The sequence below is a fragment of the Galeopterus variegatus genome, unplaced genomic scaffold (genome assembly GCF_000696425.1).
Source record: "Galeopterus variegatus unplaced genomic scaffold, G_variegatus-3.0.2 Scaffold186, whole genome shotgun sequence".
NCBI classification, from domain to species: Eukaryota; Metazoa; Chordata; class Mammalia; order Dermoptera; family Cynocephalidae; genus Galeopterus; species Galeopterus variegatus.
The window spans coordinates 72,408-91,200 of record NW_007726297.1 but is presented as its reverse complement, the minus strand read 5'-3'; the positions used below and the strand labels follow the sequence as shown (position 1 = coordinate 91,200).

General features: G+C 37.3%; 1 protein-coding gene across 1 annotated transcript in view; it reads left to right on the top strand.

Annotated features, from left to right (window-relative positions):
* CD226 (CD226 molecule) overlaps positions 1 to 18,793 on the top strand; it is an 84,018-nt gene that overhangs the window by 47,914 nt on the left and 17,311 nt on the right. Inside the window, exon 3 of the mRNA XM_008564408.1 lies at positions 1,333 to 1,680. Within this exon, the coding sequence (XP_008562630.1) occupies positions 1,333 to 1,680 (348 nt within the window). The remainder of the gene's footprint in view (positions 1 to 1,332; positions 1,681 to 18,793) is intronic.

Below are 18,793 nucleotides of genomic sequence, written 5' to 3'. Positions count from 1 at the left end.
TTTCTTTCCATCTGCTAACTTTAGGTTTGGATTGTTCTTGTTTTTCTAGGTCTTTAAGGTGCATTGTTAGGTTGTTCACTTGCCGGCCGGCTCCGCCCCCACCCGAGAAAATGGAGGCAGCGCTGGTGCCAGTGCCTAGCCTGGTGTGGTAGTTGGGAGCTGGACGGGTGTCTGCCCTGCAAGCGGGGCTGGGCTGGGGGTCACTCACAGAGCTCACAGAGTTAAAAGCCGGTTTTTTTTTTTTTTTTTTTGCTACTGAGTTATTTGAGTTCCTTATACATTTTCTTTATATATTTTGTATATTAACCTCTTATCAGATGTGTGGTTTGCAGATATTTTCTCCCATTCTGTAGGTTGTTTCTTCACTCTGTTGATTGTTTCCTTTGCTGTGCAGAAGCTTTTTAGTTTGATGTAATCCCATTTGTCTATTTTTGCTACTATTACCTATGCTTTTGAAGTCATATCCAAAAAATCATTGCCCAGACCAAGGTCAAGGAGTTTTTCCCCTATGTTTTCTTCTAACAGTTTCATAGTTTCAGGTCTTACATTTAAATCTTTAATACATTTTGAGTTGATTTTTGCATATGGTGTGAGATAAGTATCTAATTTCATTCTTTTGCATGTGGATATCCAGTTTTCCCGGCACCATTTATTGAAGAGATTGTCTTTTCCCCGTTGTGTATTCTTGGCACCTTTGTCAAAAATCAGTTGGCTGTAAATGCATGGATTTACTTCTGTGCTCTCTATTCTGTTCTATTGGTTTATGTGTCTGTTTTTATGTCAGTACCATGCTATTTGGGTTACTGTAGCTTTGTAGTATATTGTGAAGTCATAGAGTGTGATTTGTACAGCTTTTTTCTTTTTCCTTAAGATTGCTTAGGCTATTTGGGGTTTTTTTTTTGTGGTTGTGTAGAAATTCTATTGTTATTTTTCTATTTCTGTGAAGAATGTCATTGGTATTTTGATGGGGATTGCATTGAATCTGATCCTCGAAGTCAGTGTTTGAGTCACCAGATCAACATTTTTGCAGAATAGTCTTCTTGTGAAATCTAGCCTCTTGATATGATTACTACCAAGGAAAGCACCGGGGTTTTGGTTATGTTTCTCATTAAGGGCTTATGTGTGAGCAATTGTATCCTACTTTCTTTTTATCTATCAGCCTTTAAAAAATCCTTTCTCCTGCAAAAATGTGGTATAAAGATATCATTTACAATTGATGAAACTTTGTTAAGTAACATCACCTATCACTTTGGTAGAACTTTTTGGGTAGTTTCTACTTTCTCATCCAAAAATTTGACAACCTAACTGTGATCATTTACTTCTTCTTTTCAGACAGTTTTGAGATAGCTGTGCAATCAGATAGTCACACGGTCTCAGAACCTGGAAAAGACATCACACTCACCTGTCAGTTTCAAATGAAAGGGCCAATGCAACAGGTTACATGGGAAAAGATCCAGCCCTATCAAATTGACCTCTTAACCTGCTGCAACTTGTCCCAAGGAAGAAGTTATGCCTCCAGGTACCAAAGACAAATATTGACCAACTGTAGCCAGGGAGGGAGAAGGAGCTTCATTGTCATTCCCCAAGCCACTACCTCTGACTCAGGACTTTACCGCTGCTGCTTTGAGGCCACCACAGGAGAAAATGAAACCTTTGTGATGAGATTGACCATAACTGATGGTGAGTACCAGACGTCTTCAAGCATCAAAAATGGAAGAAGCCAACCACCGTAAATTGGTCTGGTTGTTTCTGGTAAACACATTCATTTAATGTGACAATTGTTCAAAACAGTAAAAAAAACTTTTGTTATTTTAAAATTTAATTGTCCATAATTGTGGGGTTACAGTGTATTGTTTCAATCCATGCATATGTTATATAATGATTCACTTAAGGTAGATAACATATCCATCCCCTGATCATTTATCTTTTCTTTGTTGTGATTATGGTAGAATTTAGGTAAGTTGACCATAATAAAATTTCAGTATTTGGTTCTTCTTTATTTTGCTAATCCATCAATCACAAATTTAACAATAAAAACCTTTCCTGTTTTATCTGCCACACTACTGAAATTAAAAAAAAAATTCAGCTATAGTCCGAAAAACACATGGTATTACCAGCCTGTCTGTTTCAGCTATATAAATCCTATCTTCACAATTACATTAAAATTTTTGATGGTGATGACAAGGTATTATAATCCCCATGTATCCCCAGCAATAACGCTGAATCAGTGTTGTTGAGTGGAAATCAATAGGAGCTCGGTGTCTGGTTGTCAGCATGCCAGATCAAAGCTTGTTTCCCTCAGTCATTTTCAGCCCTGGGTGCAGAAACAGACTGACCTTGAAGCTAATGAAGCTGACTTTCAGGATCTCCACCTGAGCAGGTGCCTTCCAAGGCACTGCACTAGTTTTGTATGAGTCATTTGTCTCCTTTGCCGTAATGAAGCCCTAAATTGTGTAAGCTTCAGGCCCTGTGATACCTGGATCCACCCTTGTAGGACAGAAGTGCACATAGAGAGAGGCCCCATGTAGAGGTCTGTATCACAGTTGAGGAGGAGGAGAAAAATCTCAGGCTGTGCCCATTCTGCCTCTGGGCAAGCTTTCCCACTGCCCAGGGACAGTCAGAGAAAATAATTTATTTTTACTGGTGACAGAAATTTTATTTCACTCTGGTCTCCTTCCCTCCCTCCCTTCCTTCTGTCTTTTTTCTTCCTTTCTTTCATATGCCCTCAGCTAGTTTATTTTCCTTGGCTTGTGTTTAGACTTTCAGAGTCATGGCTTCCTGGGCTTCAGCTGTCCCTTCACAGGCTCCGCTTATAGTACAGACTGGTACTTCTTCCTGCATTGGAAATGAAGAAGAAAAGGTTTTGTGCAAAGGGCAGCCTCCACTGCCGCCGTCGCAGCAGTGTGTGTAATAAGGAGGGCATTTGCCAGAGGACAGCAGTTTTTCATACACAATCACCTTGGATCACATCAAGCCTCTTTGTTCCTCTTAATAACAGTAGGAGCTGTGAGTGAGACAGACATTGGACTTAGAACTTAATGGAAAAGAGCCATTGATGGAGTATTTTGGGGAGGACAAATGAGCAGAGATTCCTCACCTTAAATGTTGACTCTGTTCCTTCAGACATAAACAGAAAATATTTCATACCTAAAAAAAAACTTGCATTATGGAAGTGTTTTTTGAACCTGGCCAGAAAAAAAAAAAAGAGTAAAAACAGACACTAACCTTTTCTTACAGACCAGGGCAAGAAAATGTTCTATTCAGAAAAAATATCATAAAGAAGCATTTTCAAACACATATGAAATAAGATCTTGTCCATTATATGCTGAAAAAGTAATTATAAACACCCTAAAGTATAGAGAAGATGGAGGCAATAGATATTTAACGTTTATTAATTAATAAAAATGGTATAGTATTTTTTTTTTTTTTTGTCTTTTTGTCTTTTTTCCGTGTCCGGCAACGGATCGCAACCCTCAGTGTTGCCCCCGTACCGGACCGGGGACCGGCAACGGGATCGCAAGCCTCGGTGTTGCTCCCGCGCCTCGCTCAGCCAGTGAGCGGGAACCGGTCTGTATGTGGGATCCGAACCCTCGGACGGGAGCGCCGCTGCACTTCCCAAGCAGCGCACTATCCAGTGCGCCACCGGGCCGGCCCTGGTATAGTATTTTTAACTATATAGTTATATAATGCTTATAGGTATAGTTATTTAACGCTTATTAATTAATAAAAATGTCTTTCATTTGCCCATGCATGACTAAGTTTCTTGCACGAAACTATTTTCTTTGTACATAAATGACAAGCAGTGTCAAAAATCTGCCAATGAAATGAGGGTGACTGAATGTAATGGTCAGTATTGTTAGTGTCCATGTATTTTGAACAGTTGCAAAATGGTTTTTTGACATTCAGTCGACAAATTGAAAGAATATCAACTGGACCTCACGTCCATTGGTAAAAAGTCATAATTGACAGAAAATGAAAGCCATTGACTGTATGTTTTCGCTTAATTCCTTTTTTCAATTATTCTAAGTAAAGATTGAAAATAAAAACTCAGACGGAAAGCAAAATAGATCATTTGTGTGTCCTTTGATGCAATTTTATTATTTCAAGTCTTGAGGCTGCTTGGTTAAAAATCAATGCAGAGATTAAAGCGGAGAGACAGGTATAAGACGTGGAGCAGATTTAATTTATTTCGACTGTCAAGAGAGAGGTGATTGTGAGACAAATTTTATAAACTGCCATACATTCTTTTGTTAGTTCCCATCAAATTCTTTTATAGGACATACTATTGAATCCAAAAGAGAGATTTTTAGGACTCTCATATTCTATGCACACGTGCACAGACACACACACAGGAGCTCTTTCCCTGGCTTTTGCCTGCCTGCATTCATCTTCAGGGAAGTATCAGGTAGTCAGAGGCCACCCAACATGTGAGACAATGCCAAATAATACATCACATGTCTGGGCCTTAATATGTTTTGGACAGGGGGAACAAAATGGCAGAAGCATGAATTCAACCCAAATTTACCATTAACCTTATTTGCTGAATAAAAAGAAATACTTGTTTCCTGTCCTTTGCACTCATAACCTGGGAAGCAGTATGAGATACTTCCAGATAGACTTTTCTGAATTCGAAACTTGTGTAGTCCACGGGAGCAAGAATCAAGGGAAAATGTGTTTTTATTGACAGTGGCCAAAATTATTTTGGGCCCTCAATATCTTCTGAATTTTCAGTAGTCATGAGAGAAGTATTTTAGGTGTCACCAGAAGAGTCTGTGAAGTCTTTTAATATTAACTAAATGATGTGTTGACTACTGTTGTTTAAACTGAGCTTATCTATTATAGAAAGAGTGAGGACAAAAGAAATGAAATCAGCTTTCTCAGAAAATTTCAGAGGACACCTGTTTTTAACAAACTTCTGTTTGCCATTGGTGAGTGTAATTACTCATGTCCCCCTACAATCTTCTCCCACCAACAAGGCCACTCAACGGAACCACCAAGCTTCTTTTTCCCCCCCAGTATTTCATACATTTTTTAAAAAATATTTTAATGTCGATTGATAAGGAATAAGTTAAACACAAAAATTAACATCCTTAATGAAAAAAGAACTCTAAAAATGAATTAGAAAAATCTAAGCAGAAACTTAATGAAGGACATGAGCAGATAAGTTACACACCCTATAGAAACACCCGTGTCTAATAAGTACACTTGGAGTTGTTGTTGCAGGGGATGGGGAGGGGGAAAGGAGGGGCAGGTAAGGCCCTTGGCCCCTCGTCTTAGGACCTTGGGGTATCTGGTCACCAAGTTTCAAATGAGGCTTTGAGGAAAGAGGACAAAAGAGGTTATGGGGAGTAACACAAAATACACACCGGGCAATGGAGAGACGGTGGGGTGACTGCTATCAGATGACTGGGCTGGTACGGAGAGTGTGAGTTACGGATTAATATAGAAAGAGGCAGGTTAAATTAGGTGATAATGTGGTGAAGTTCTAAATCTCGCATAACAGTCAATGAAAGCCAGTATTGGTTGGTTCTTGAGCACAGATGGCAAAATAGTATTCAAGGAAGAATAAGTTTCTTTATAATTTTTAGTGTTCACCTCTTTGCTTGAGTTTATTCCTAAGTTTTTAATTCTATATGTTGCTATTGTGAATGGGATCTTTTTACAGGAATTTATTTACTTTTAATTGAAATGTATTGATTGTACACATTTATGGGGTACACAGTTGTACTTCAATTCTTGTATGCAATGTGTGATGGTCAAATCAGGTAGTTAGCATTTTCATCATAGTAAAAATTTATCATTTCTTTATGATGAGGACATTTGAGCTCCTCTCTTCTAGCTGTTTGAGAATGCACAATAAATTATTGTTAATTATAGATGCCTAGCACCACTGTATAACACTAGAACTTATTTTTCCAATCTAGCTGTAATTTCATACGCATTAACCAACCACTCCTTATCCTCCCCCTCTGCTTCCCAGCCTCCAGTAACCACAGTACTACTCTCTACTATTGAAAGTTCAACTTTTCTTTTTCTTTTCTATAAAAAATTAAAGGAAAAAAAAAAAAAAAAAAAAGTTCAACCTTTTTTTTTTTTTAGCTCCCACACATAAGTGAGAACATGCAGTATTTATCTTTCTGTGCCTGGCTTATTTCACTTAATGTCTTTCAAGCTCATCTGTGTTCCCACAAATGACAGAATTTCATTCATTCTCCATGGCTGAATAGTATTCCATTGTGGGATATTTGCTACATTTTCTTTATCCATTTATCTGTTAATGTCTTTCAAGCTCATCTGTGTTCCCACAAATGACAGAATTTCATTCATTCTCCATGGCTCAATAGTATTCCATTGTGGGATATTTGCTACATTTTCTTTATCCATTTATCTGTTGATGGACACCAACAGTGTATGAGTTCCCTTTTCTCTGTATCCTTGCCAGCATTTATTATTTTTTTATCTTTTTGGTAGTAGCCATTCTAACCGGAGTGAGATGATATCTCATTGTGGTTTTGGTTTGTATTTCCCCAATGATTAGTGGTATTGAGCATTTTTTCATATACCTATTGGCCATTTATATGTTTTCTTTTGAGAAATGTCTATTCAGGCCATTTGCTTATTTTCTTAATTGGGTTTTTTTGGTTTTTGGTATTTTTTGCTGTTAAGTTGTTCCAGTTTCTTGCATATTCTGGATATTAATCCCTTGTCAAAAGAGTTTGCAAATATTTTCTCCCGTTCTTCTGGTTGCCTCTTCACTTCACTGATCATTTCTTTTGCCATGCAGAAGCTTTTCAGTTTGATGCAATCACATTTATTTTTGCTTTAGTTGCTTGTGCTTTAGAAATCTTCTCCATAAAACTTTTGCCCTGAACAATGTCTTGGAGTGTTTCCTAAATGTTTTCTTCCAGTAGTTTTATAGTTTCAGGTTTTACATGTAAGTCTTTGTCCCTTTTGAGTTGAATTTGATATATGGTGAGAGATAGGGGCCTAATTTTTCTGTGTATTAGTCAGGATTCTCCAGAGAGAAAGAACCAATAGGGCATGTTTGTAAATATATGAGAGGGGATTTGTTAGGGGAATCAGCTCATGGGATTGTGAAGAGAAGCCCCATGATAGGCCCTCTTCAGACTGGGTGCTGGAAGTATGGCTCAGCCCAAGTCTGAAGGCCTCAGAACTAGGGAAGCTGATGGTGCCATTGGTGTAAGTCTCAGAACCCAAAAGCTGAAGAGTCTTGAGATCTGATGTCCCTTAAGAGGAGAGCAGAGTGTATCTCAGCTCCAGTGATTAGAGAGATCCATTTTTGTTCTCTCTGGGCCCCCAGTGGATTAGATGGTTCCCACCCATATTAAGGGTGGATTTTTCCACCCAGTCCACTCATGCTCTCATGCTAATCTCTTCTGAAAACACCCTCATGGACACACTGAAAAAGAGCTTTATCAAGTTTCTTGGTATTCCTTAATCTAATCAAGTTGACACCTAGAATTAACCATCACAAGTCCACCCCTTGTCAACTTGGTGTCCATACTTACCTCCTTAAGTAATACTGAATCTTCAAATGGGATATAATGTAATAGTTCCACCTAACAATGCAAGTATCCTGCATACAACTGAAAACGTGTTCATCCCTTTCCTAGAAGAGGAGATAAAGTCCTTAGATGATATTTACTCTTCTCCTTATATAGCATGACTTAAAAGCAAATATTGTGATTAAAAGTTAACAATATTTAAACACTGATATCAAGTCAATAAGTCTCATGATACATGATAAAGAGAAATAGGAACAAAACCAAAGATAATTGCTTAATATATGTACAGTATATATACATACAGACATATTCTTAACACAACAGGGAGGACAATTACAGTCTCCATTTCTGGTCACATGGTCATAGCTGGTACTTATAACTACTTTCATCTACTACCCATTCTGTATTCCCTTTGCCTTTAGCGAGCACCTCAGCTAGTTGTGGTTCTTTACTTGGTGTAGTGCCCCAGACTTAAATCCCTGAAGAGTCTGGGCCATTCGTGTCTTGCTTGGATTGAATTGTTGTAATTTTCCATTGACCTTGATCACAGGGCATGTTAGAACTAAGAGATGCCCCAAGGGATCTCCTGTATTACCTCCACTGTAAAGCAGTAGTCCAACTTCCCTTGGTAGTCTGGGTCAACCACCCCAGACAAACTGTAACTCCTTTCTTAGTCTGTTGACTCAGAGGCATGAGGAGCCCAACATGGCTGGGTGGCAACCTTAACTTCCAATTCAATAGTTATTATTATTGTGTCTCCTAATGGAAGCATTCCTCCTTTTGGAACCAAGACCTCTAGACCAACAGAACGTAAAGTCATGGGGACAGGAAGCAAAAGTTTTATGAGTGGGTCACTAGGGGTAATGGTGAGTTGGTGCCACTCCCATTTCTACTCCTTTCTTCCTGGACCTGTGAATCCTGGCTATGGGAGAAACAGCACCATATATTGGATGCTGATTCAGAACATATACAGCCTTCTGGAGAACCTTGCCCAAGCCCTGCAAGATATTGTCACCTCGCTGGCACTGTAACTGTGACTTCAAAAGGCCTCCAGAAGGCTGTATATGTTCTATCAGACTGGCTGGCTTTGGGATGATGGGGAACATGGTAAAACCAGTGAATTACGTGAGTATGAGCCCATTGCTGCACTTGTTTGTGAATTGAGTCTCTTGGTCGGAAGCAATGCAATTCCACTCCTGGTACCAAGTTTCTGTATTAGTCTGTTTCTGTTGCTTATAACAGAAATATCTGAAACTGGGTAATTTGTAAAGAAACAATACTTATTGCTTACAGTTTCAGAGTCTGGGAAGTCTGAAGTCCAAGGAACACATCTGGTGAGGGCCTAGTTCTTGGTGGTAACTCTACAGTGAGGAAGGATATCACATGGCAAAATGGCAGAAATCAGAGAGAGAGACTAACCTCCTCACATGCTCTCCTTTTAAAGCCCTTTGAACCATGCCCATGACCACCATTAAACCATGAACTTATTAATCCATTTACTAGGACATGGCCCTCACAATCTTATCATGTCTACAAGGCCCCATCTTTCAATTATCATAATAGGATTTCCCACCCTTGACACCAGCACAGTGGGGGTTAAGTTTATAATACATGGACTTTTGGGGACACAATTCAATCCACAGCATTCTACATGTGGATATTAAGTTTTCCCAGCAGCATTTATTGAATAGACTGTCCTTTCCCAAATGTATATTCTTGACAATTTTGTCAAAGATCTGTTGGCTGTAGATACATGGATTCATTTCTAGATTCTCTGATCTGTTCCATTGATTTATGTACCTGTTTTTATGCCACTACCATGTTGTTTTCATTACTATAGCTTTGTAGTATATTTTGAAATCATGTAGTGTAATGCCTCCAGCTTTGTTCTTTTTGCTCAGGATTGGTTTGGTTATTTAGAGTCTTTTGTGGTTACATATGAATGTTAGGACTATTTTTCTACTTTTGTGAAGAATTTTTGGTATTTTGATAGGAATTATATTAAATCTGTAGATTGCTTTGGGTAGTACAGACATTTTGACAATTTTGATTCTTTCAATCCATGAACATAGAACATCTTTTCATTTTTTTTGTGCCCTCTAATTTCTTTCATCAATGTTTTGTAGATTTTACTGTAGAGATCTTTCACCTCCTTGTTTAAATTTATTCCTGGGTATTTTATATTTTTGATAGCTAGTGTAAATGGGATTGCTTTGATGATTGTTTTTTGTTGTTGGTGGTGGTGTATGAAAATGCTACTGATTTTTGTATGTTGATTTTGTATCCTGTAACTTTACTGAATTTGTTCACCACTTCTGAGAGTTTTTTCGTAAAATTTCTCTCTGTATAAGATCATGTTGTCTGTGAACAGGGACAATTTGACTTTCTCCTTTTGAATGTAAATGCCCTTTATTTCTTTCTCTTGCCTAGTTGCTCTAGCTAGAACTTTCCATAGTATGTTAAGTAGGAGTGGTGATAGTGAAGTGAGCATCCTTGTTTTGTTCGTGTTCTTAGAGGAAAAGCTTTCAACTTTTCCCTGTCCAGTATGCTGTTAGCTCTAGATTTGTCATTTATGGCTTTTATTGTGTTGAAATAATTTCCTTATATACCTAATTTGTTGAGAGTTATTAGCATTAAGAGATGTTGAATTTTGTCAAATGCTTTTTCTGCATCGATTGAGATGATCATATGGTTTTTGTCCTTGGTTTTGTTGATATGGTGTATCACATTTATTGATTTGTGTATGTTGAACCATTCTTGCTTCCCAGGCATAAATCCACTTAGTCATGGTGTGTGAAATCTTCTAACGAGCTGTAGACTTTAGTTTGCTGGTATATTGTTGAGGATTTTTGCATCTATATTCCTTAGGGATATTGGTCTGCAGTTTTCTTTTCTTGTGGTATCATTGTCTGGTTTTGGTATCAGGGTGATGCTGATTTGATAAAATGAGTTTGTTAGTTCCCTCTTCTATTTTTTGGAAAATTTTAAGAAGGATTGATGATAAGTTTTGTTTGAATGTTTGGTAGAATTTATCTGTGAAGCCATCCAGTATTGGGATTGGTGATGGACCACAGACTCTGATCTACCTTGGCTAGGCACAAAAGTGGCCTAGACAAAAGAAGAGAGATGTGGTCAATGTGATTTGAATTTCAGCTTATGCTTACTGCTTCTTTGACATAGCCACTCTCACTTTCTGACTTTCTCCTTTTCCAAACCAACCTACTGATTTTCACCATATTTACCTCCTTTCCTGTAGAATTTCAGTCAGATTTCATTGCCTTCCTGTTTTTTTCTACCTTACTCCACACTGCTTCCCTGTCATTGAACCACTAAGCATCCTGAATTTCTCAAACCCTTATAACTTGAAAATTGCTACCTTTGAGTGACTCAGTAACTGCATTTATTTGGTCCAGACTCTGATTATCAGAAATTACTTGAGATCAGGGATTACGGCATCTCTATTTAAAGCTGTCAAAGTATCTTTTCAGATTATGCTTAATGAGTGTTTTTGACTGATCACAGTAACTGCATTTATTTGGTCCAGACTCTGATTATCAGAAATTACTTGAGATCAGGGATTATGGCATCTCTATTTAAAGCTGTCAAAGTATCTTTTCAGATTATGCTTAATGAGTGTTTTTGACTGATCGTATGTTACTATTTCTATTTATTCTAGTAGGGACAGTGTCCATTTTAGCTTTAAGTTTTCTAGCTAGATTATTTTTAGATTTTTTTCACCAGTGCTTACCAGCTGAGTTTAGTGATTGCTGATCAAAGAAACTGATCTTTCAGAAGATCAGTTGTAACGTTTGAGGAGAAAATTTCCGTGAACTTTTGTTTATATATGTAACTTTCAGAAAGCTCTATTTTCTTTTTTAACTTTCATTTTCTTATTTTGCATTTTTTAATATAAATGGTGCATAATTGCTAATCACCAGAACTGGAGGATGAGGTTTATGAATTAAGATTACAGAAGTATTTAGTAAGAAATCATTGTGCCACAGTCAAGGGAGTTTTCCCGTATATTTCTTCTATGAGGTATAAGGTGGACTGAGAGGTAGGAGAGGGGAATGGAATGCTGTAGGTTATAAATCTTGCCTATAGATGGCTTGGTGAAGATTACTGACTGTGAGACTCTGTGCTCCAGAGTCAGACTATATGAATATTGAAGAAAAGAAATAAATTTTATTTATTTCTTTGGCCTTTAATTTAAGTTAAAATTTAACCAGTTTGCTCCCAGTCAATTTGGATTCTCGAACAGTTTCAGGTTGTAAAGAAGACATATTTTCTTTTAAAATTTTATTTTGGATTTTGTTAATCCAGAACCTTCCATTCCACTTCTGTGAATTTAGAATAGACAAGAAGATTGTAAAAATGAGGATTGTCTGAGCTGGTATGCACTGACCTGACAGATATGTTCACTTCCATAACACAATGTGATGAACCTCAGCCTTTTATTATCTTTACTTTCATGGAAAATAACATGTCCATGATAGTACATTTTTATAGTAGAACCGCAGGACCAGAATCCCAGAGCACTGGTGTCACTTCTTGCAAGTTAAAATAGTCTCCACTAAAACAGACCAGCCACAATTTTTAGTTTTGTTTTGAAAATTTTGGGTGATAACTGGGTATCTAGATGAAACATACTGTTTCCAACATCACAAGTGAGTTGAGTACTCAATCATAGCTCATTTGTAGTTGTATCTTTACTTTACAGTTGCCTCCCCCACAACCACATTTTTTTTGAGACATTGAATTAAAAAAAATTCAATTGGTTAGTTAGTTTGTTTTGTAAGCCTTGCATATTTATTTATTCATCCTTTACAGTTGCCTCCCCCACAACCACATTTTTTTTGAGACATTGAATTAAAAAAAATTCAACTGGTTAGTTAGTTTGTTTTGTAAGCCTTGCATATTTATTTATTCATCTTTTTTTAATACACAAATTCTTAGAATGTTTGCATACAGTCATTTTTTATGCATACCATATTTGTGCAGATAAAGAAGATATTGAATTGAATAATAGTTACAAGTTAATATCAGAGAGAAGGAAATTAAATTGACTTGATGGCACTGTTATATGAAGAACATTGTTGAGTGTATATTGCTACCTCATATACATAAGCAATTTCTAATTGAACACCATTATTAACAATGCATGTAGTCAGAATTAGAAAGCAGTTGATCCTAGGAAATGCTATTCTGTAAGTGGGCCTTTATCCTGATTGTATTTCAAACACTTTTTATGTTTTCTTCTCCCTAGGAACTTAGAACAGAGGTAGGGATTTAAATTCAGACCAATGTACTGATTTTCTTCCCTCTTAAAATCCATGTGTGGCCTCATTTATTCAAGAGACCTTCCTAATGACTTCAACTGCAAAATAACCACCTGTACATTTTTGTCATTTATGAAATTTTTATTCTAAAAGCACCTGGGAATTGTTAACAGCTTGTGGTTGTCTCTTAGAGCCTTATTAGAAACTGAAAATAGATGATTGTGTAGGTTTTCTCCAAAGGCAAGTAGAAAATTACTTAATATTAAAAAAAATAGTTCGCATAGATTAATGGCATTTCATTCTTAACAAAAATTTTGGTTTTAAGTATTACAATTCAGTTAATCAGATAAATATTTCTAACTTCATCTGAAGTATTTTAAACATGTACTTTCTTGACAAAAAATATTCAAAGGCTTTGTAATAGGTTTGCAGAGAACTATGTTATTTAAAAGGATGGGAAATGAATAAACACAGATTTGTCATTTGTAGAGATAGATCTTTGAACCCTAGTTTGTATCTTAAAGTTATTATTTACACTGAAATGATTCAGAGATTTTTGAAAGGCACTTATTCAACAGAGAATTATTTTGGGGGGAACAAGCTTTTTGAAATAAATATTTTGTAATCTTCATTGGTCACTCTAAAATTTATTTCTAGAATTAATTCAGAATTGATTCAATGCACTTCACTTTTTTTAGAACTCAGAAGCAGCCATGATGTTTACAATCTTTGAGATGTAAGAGTGGTGTTTTATTTGATTAACCCACAAGAAGAAATTCTTCCTTTTACAAGTGTGAGGTTGAAGTGTCAATGCTCTCAGTGGGTTTGGTGGAAAACAAAAAAAAAGTGGCTTTGGCCATGTTGAATAGTGAGTGACATGAAAACAACCTATCATGGTGATGATGGACGTGGGCAGTGTAAGGAGTTGATGTTGAGATGAGAAGATGACATTAACAAAGGGTGGAGCATTTCCTGTGGCTTTAAATTGAAGAAGCTGAAGGACACAGTGTGCACATGACCCCAACTTGGGGCCACAATAGAGGCAAGTTTACAAATATAGAAAAATACAAGCTCGCAAAGTATAGTTGTCCCGATGTTAATGTGCCTTTGGTTTTATATCTTATATGAAGCCTTAGGATAGATTCTTCACTCTTTGAATACAAGCTCGCAAAGTATAGTTGTCCCGATGTTAATGTGCCTTTGGTTTTATATCTTATATTGAAGCCTTAGGATAGATTCTTCACTCTTTGAGTGTGTGTGTGTGTGTGTGTGTGTGTGTGTGTGTGTTTACATGTGTGAATTTAGGGATCTGTGATCATTTGTTGGGAGGAGNCTTTACAGTTGCCTCCCCCACAACCACATTTTTTTTGAGACATTGAATTAAAAAAAATTCAATTGGTTAGTTAGTTTGTTTTGTAAGCCTTGCATATTTATTTATTCATCTTTTTTAATACACAAATTCTTAGAATGTTTGCATACAGTCATTTTTTATGCATACCATATTTGTGCAGATAAAGAAGATATTGAATTGAATAATAGTTACAAGTTAATATCAGAGAGAAGGAAATTAAATTGACTTGATGGCACTGTTATATGAAGAACATTGTTGAGTGTATATTGCTACCTCATATACATAAGCAATTTCTAATTGAACACCATTATTAACAATGCATGTAGTCAGAATTAGAAAGCAGTTGATCCTAGGAAATGCTATTCTGTAAGTGGGCCTTTATCCTGATTGTATTTCAAACACTTTTTATGTTTTCTTCTCCCTAGGAACTTAGAACAGAGGTAGGGATTTAAATTCAGACCAATGTACTGATTTTCTTCCCTCTTAAAATCCATGTGTGGCCTCATTTATTCAAGAGACCTTCCTAATGACTTCAACTGCAAAATAACCACCTGTACATTTTTGTCATTTATGAAATTTTTATTCTAAAAGCACCTGGGAATTGTTAACAGCTTGTGGTTGTCTCTTAGAGCCTTATTAGAAACTGAAAATAGATGATTGTGTAGGTTTTCTCCAAAGGCAAGTAGAAAATTACTTAATATTAAAAAAAATAGTTCGCATAGATTAATGGCATTTCATTCTTAACAAAAATTTTGGTTTTAAGTATTACAATTCAGTTAATCAGATAAATATTTCTAACTTCATCTGAAGTATTTTAAACATGTACTTTCTTGACAAAAAATATTCAAAGGCTTTGTAATAGGTTTGCAGAGAACTATGTTATTTAAAAGGATGGGAAATGAATAAACACAGATTTGTCATTTGTAGAGATAGATCTTTGAACCCTAGTTTGTATCTTAAAGTTATTATTTACACTGAAATGATTCAGAGATTTTTGAAAGGCACTTATTCAACAGAGAATTATTTTGGGGGGAACAAGCTTTTTGAAATAAATATTTTGTAATCTTCATTGGTCACTCTAAAATTTATTTCTAGAATTAATTCAGAATTGATTCAATGCACTTCACTTTTTTTAGAACTCAGAAGCAGCCATGATGTTTACAATCTTTGAGATGTAAGAGTGGTGTTTTATTTGATTAACCCACAAGAAGAAATTCTTCCTTTTACAAGTGTGAGGTTGAAGTGTCAATGCTCTCAGTGGGTTTGGTGGAAAACAAAAAAAAAGTGGCTTTGGCCATGTTGAATAGTGAGTGACATGAAAACAACCTATCATGGTGATGATGGACGTGGGCAGTGTAAGGAGTTGATGTTGAGATGAGAAGATGACATTAACAAAGGGTGGAGCATTTCCTGTGGCTTTAAATTGAAGAAGCTGAAGGACACAGTGTGCACATGACCCCAACTTGGGGCCACAATAGAGGCAAGTTTACAAATATAGAAAAATACAAGCTCGCAAAGTATAGTTGTCCCGATGTTAATGTGCCTTTGGTTTTATATCTTATATTGAAGCCTTAGGATAGATTCTTCACTCTTTGAGTGTGTGTGTGTGTGTGTGTGTGTGTGTGTGTGTGTTTACATGTGTGAATTTAGGGATCTGTGATCATTTGTTGGGAGGAGCAATGAGTTTGTTATTCGACCTGCTGAAGTAAACATTTGATAAACACATGTGTGGGCAATTTTACAGCTGTACACATATGCCAAATCCCACATGCTTTAATCAAAACAAGTCATTTTGCTTCTGTGTTGACTGCTGTCTTCTCTTTCCAAATCAATAAAATAAAGGCATCATTTTTAATGTCTAATCATGTGATTTCTTTTTAAATCACTGGATGTTTTAAAAAAGAAGAGATCAGATGTGTAATTAAACTCTAAAGCATAAAGCTGCAGATTTTGAAATTAGTACCAGAAATCTTTTTTCTTATTGACTGGTTTTCATATGTTTTGTAGAGCACTTAGTGAAAAATTTTTTTCATAAAATAGTTTAAAATTGGGTAGAATATTTGAAGGTAGATATTCTATTTCATATTCTGAAAAGATCTGTACATTTATAACATTTATGTATGTCTTCATGTATGCCACGTAGTTTGAATTTTAGGGTTTTAAAGGAAGAGGTTATATCAATTGTCAACGGGCTTTGTTTTGGCCACTATATGATAAATGTGTATTTTGTGCTTCTGGGTGTGCCAGTTGCTGATCAAAGAAATCACTTGTAATTGCTCATTCACTTGTCAGAACAGCTCTATTATTAGCCACACTTTACAGATGAGAAAAGCGATGCTTGGAGAGTTTAAGTAACTTATTCAAGGTTTCATAGCTAGAAAGTAGGGGAGATGGGATCAGAGCCAGTGGACTGGCATCAAGGCTCTTGTTCTTAACTGCAGTGCTATATTTCTGCTCAAAGTGGAAGGAAAAAAAATCATTACCATCAACAGATACATCATAACAGAAGCTGGCAACTATAGAGTTAGAATCTTGTTTCCCTTCTTTTAGGAGGTTTATACATGTAATAGGTCTCAAACCAAACCAACAAATAGAGCAAGTATGGGCCAAGGCAGGGAGCTGGATCTCCCCCATTTAATTCCAGCTCTGGGTGCTTTAGCTCATGCAGGGGACCACCCTCATGCTCAGGTGCTCAGTGGGGGAGTTCTCTCCCTGTTTCTTGTCCTCTTTCCAGGGGCTTGTACATATCAGAGTCATGAGAGGCAGCTTTCCACACAGTCATATGAGGAACAAGCTGAGTCAGGTAGCAGGTGTTAGGGTTTGCAGGGGAGGTGCTGGTTGCTGATGAAGTCAAGTCCATAGCAGGAACAGATTAGGGTGATTTTAGGAGTAGCTTCTGGGCAAAAGAAAATCAAAGTTCTTGGTAGAGAGACCTGGTGATCGCTCAGTTCTCACATGGCTTCTGGGCATTGCAAAGCACCTGCCCTCATGGCCTTCACCATCCTGCCCACTAGACTAGACTCTTCCCGTAAGGAAAAGCCTGCTCTAGTGAGCAACCTCCCAGGCAGGAGTCTGCTAAATGCTCCCAAGCATACCCTTCTTCCTTCTTAAGCTCCTGCTTCTTTCTCCTTCCTCTCAAATCTGGCTCTTGCCTTGTACCTGTACAGCAGACCTAATGACCCGAAGACTACTGAAACCAGAGCTGGAGTAATTAGCAATCAAAACACTAGCTTCTTCAGGGACAGCAACGACTGCTTAATCTCTACAATTTCCCAAGGAAAAGCAGAAGTTTATTTTCTATATTGATACATTCTGGCCGCTTATATTCTGTTATATTTATGTACCTTTATATTGTACAACTAAATACATAAAATATTTAAATAGTATGGTAGGCCTATCATGTGTCTAATTGCAACCTGCAGATGGCAGGTTGCTTTTCTTGATTTCAGTAGAGCATGTGACAAATTTCCTATTATATTCTTGAGAATAAGCACAATAATAACACTGTAATGTCGAGTTACACCTGATTAAACAACAGTAATAATGTGCTGGGAAAATATAATTAGAAGCAAAATCTCCTCTTCATCCAGAAAACTGCTCCACAAATGTAGAAAAAAAAGAAAACAATTTTATTATTGAATAAGCATTAAATCAGAATGTGATGCGTATCACAGGCAACCTGCTAAGAGATTGCAAAGAGCAAGAAATCTCATTCTCTTACATAGCTAAGCAGACACACCATTGCATACATGTTCTAAAGATAAATGATAGCTAGTTTCAAGTAAGGGGACATGACAGCACCATTTGTCACACAAAGCTCATCCTACATTCATCTGCTAATTGAGGTGACTTTCTGTGTTAGCTCACTGGTGTTGTCCAAAGGAAAAATAAACTTCTCATGTCTTTGTGACGGGAGGTATTTTAGCATCTTGGAGCAAGGTGCCTGTGGAAGTCGGACACTTACCCTTCCACAGAGACTTCGAGATAGGCTGCCATCTTCCGTGATGGCTTCCAGGTCCTTGAGTAAGACATTTCTTTGTCATAAAGCTGACAAGAGGCTTATTTAGCTCTTAAGAAGATTTACATACATTTCAAAGAGACAGAGACAGAATTTATGATTATAAGTTTTCTAAAATCAATGCTCTAATAAAGGCGAGGGAAGAGAAATCAGTGGGAGGGCAGGTGTCAGCGGCCAGAGCTTCCTGGGAAGGTGCTTCCTAGAGTACAGCTGTGCTTCTCAAAGCCAGTTCTGCAGAACACCAGTGTCAGAATCACCCAGTGTGCTGGCTCCAAAACATGGACTCCGGGCCTTGTCCTCCAGTCCCTGAATCAGCGTGATATTTAGCAAGGTTCCCAGTGATTATGAGGAACACTTAAAACTGAGTCTTGGGGCCGACCCCGTGGCTCACTCGGGAGAGTGCGGCGCTGGGAGCGCAGCAGCGCTTGCGCCGCGGGTTCAGATCCTATATAGGGATGGCTGGTGCGCTCACTGGCTAAGCGCGGTGCGGGCGACACCAAGCCAAGGGTGGCAATCCCCTTACCGGTCACAAAAAAGGACAAAAACAAAAAACAAACAAAAAAAAAGCTGAGTCTTGACTCAGAGTTGGAGACCTGCCAAGACTGCTCCTGTTTAGTTT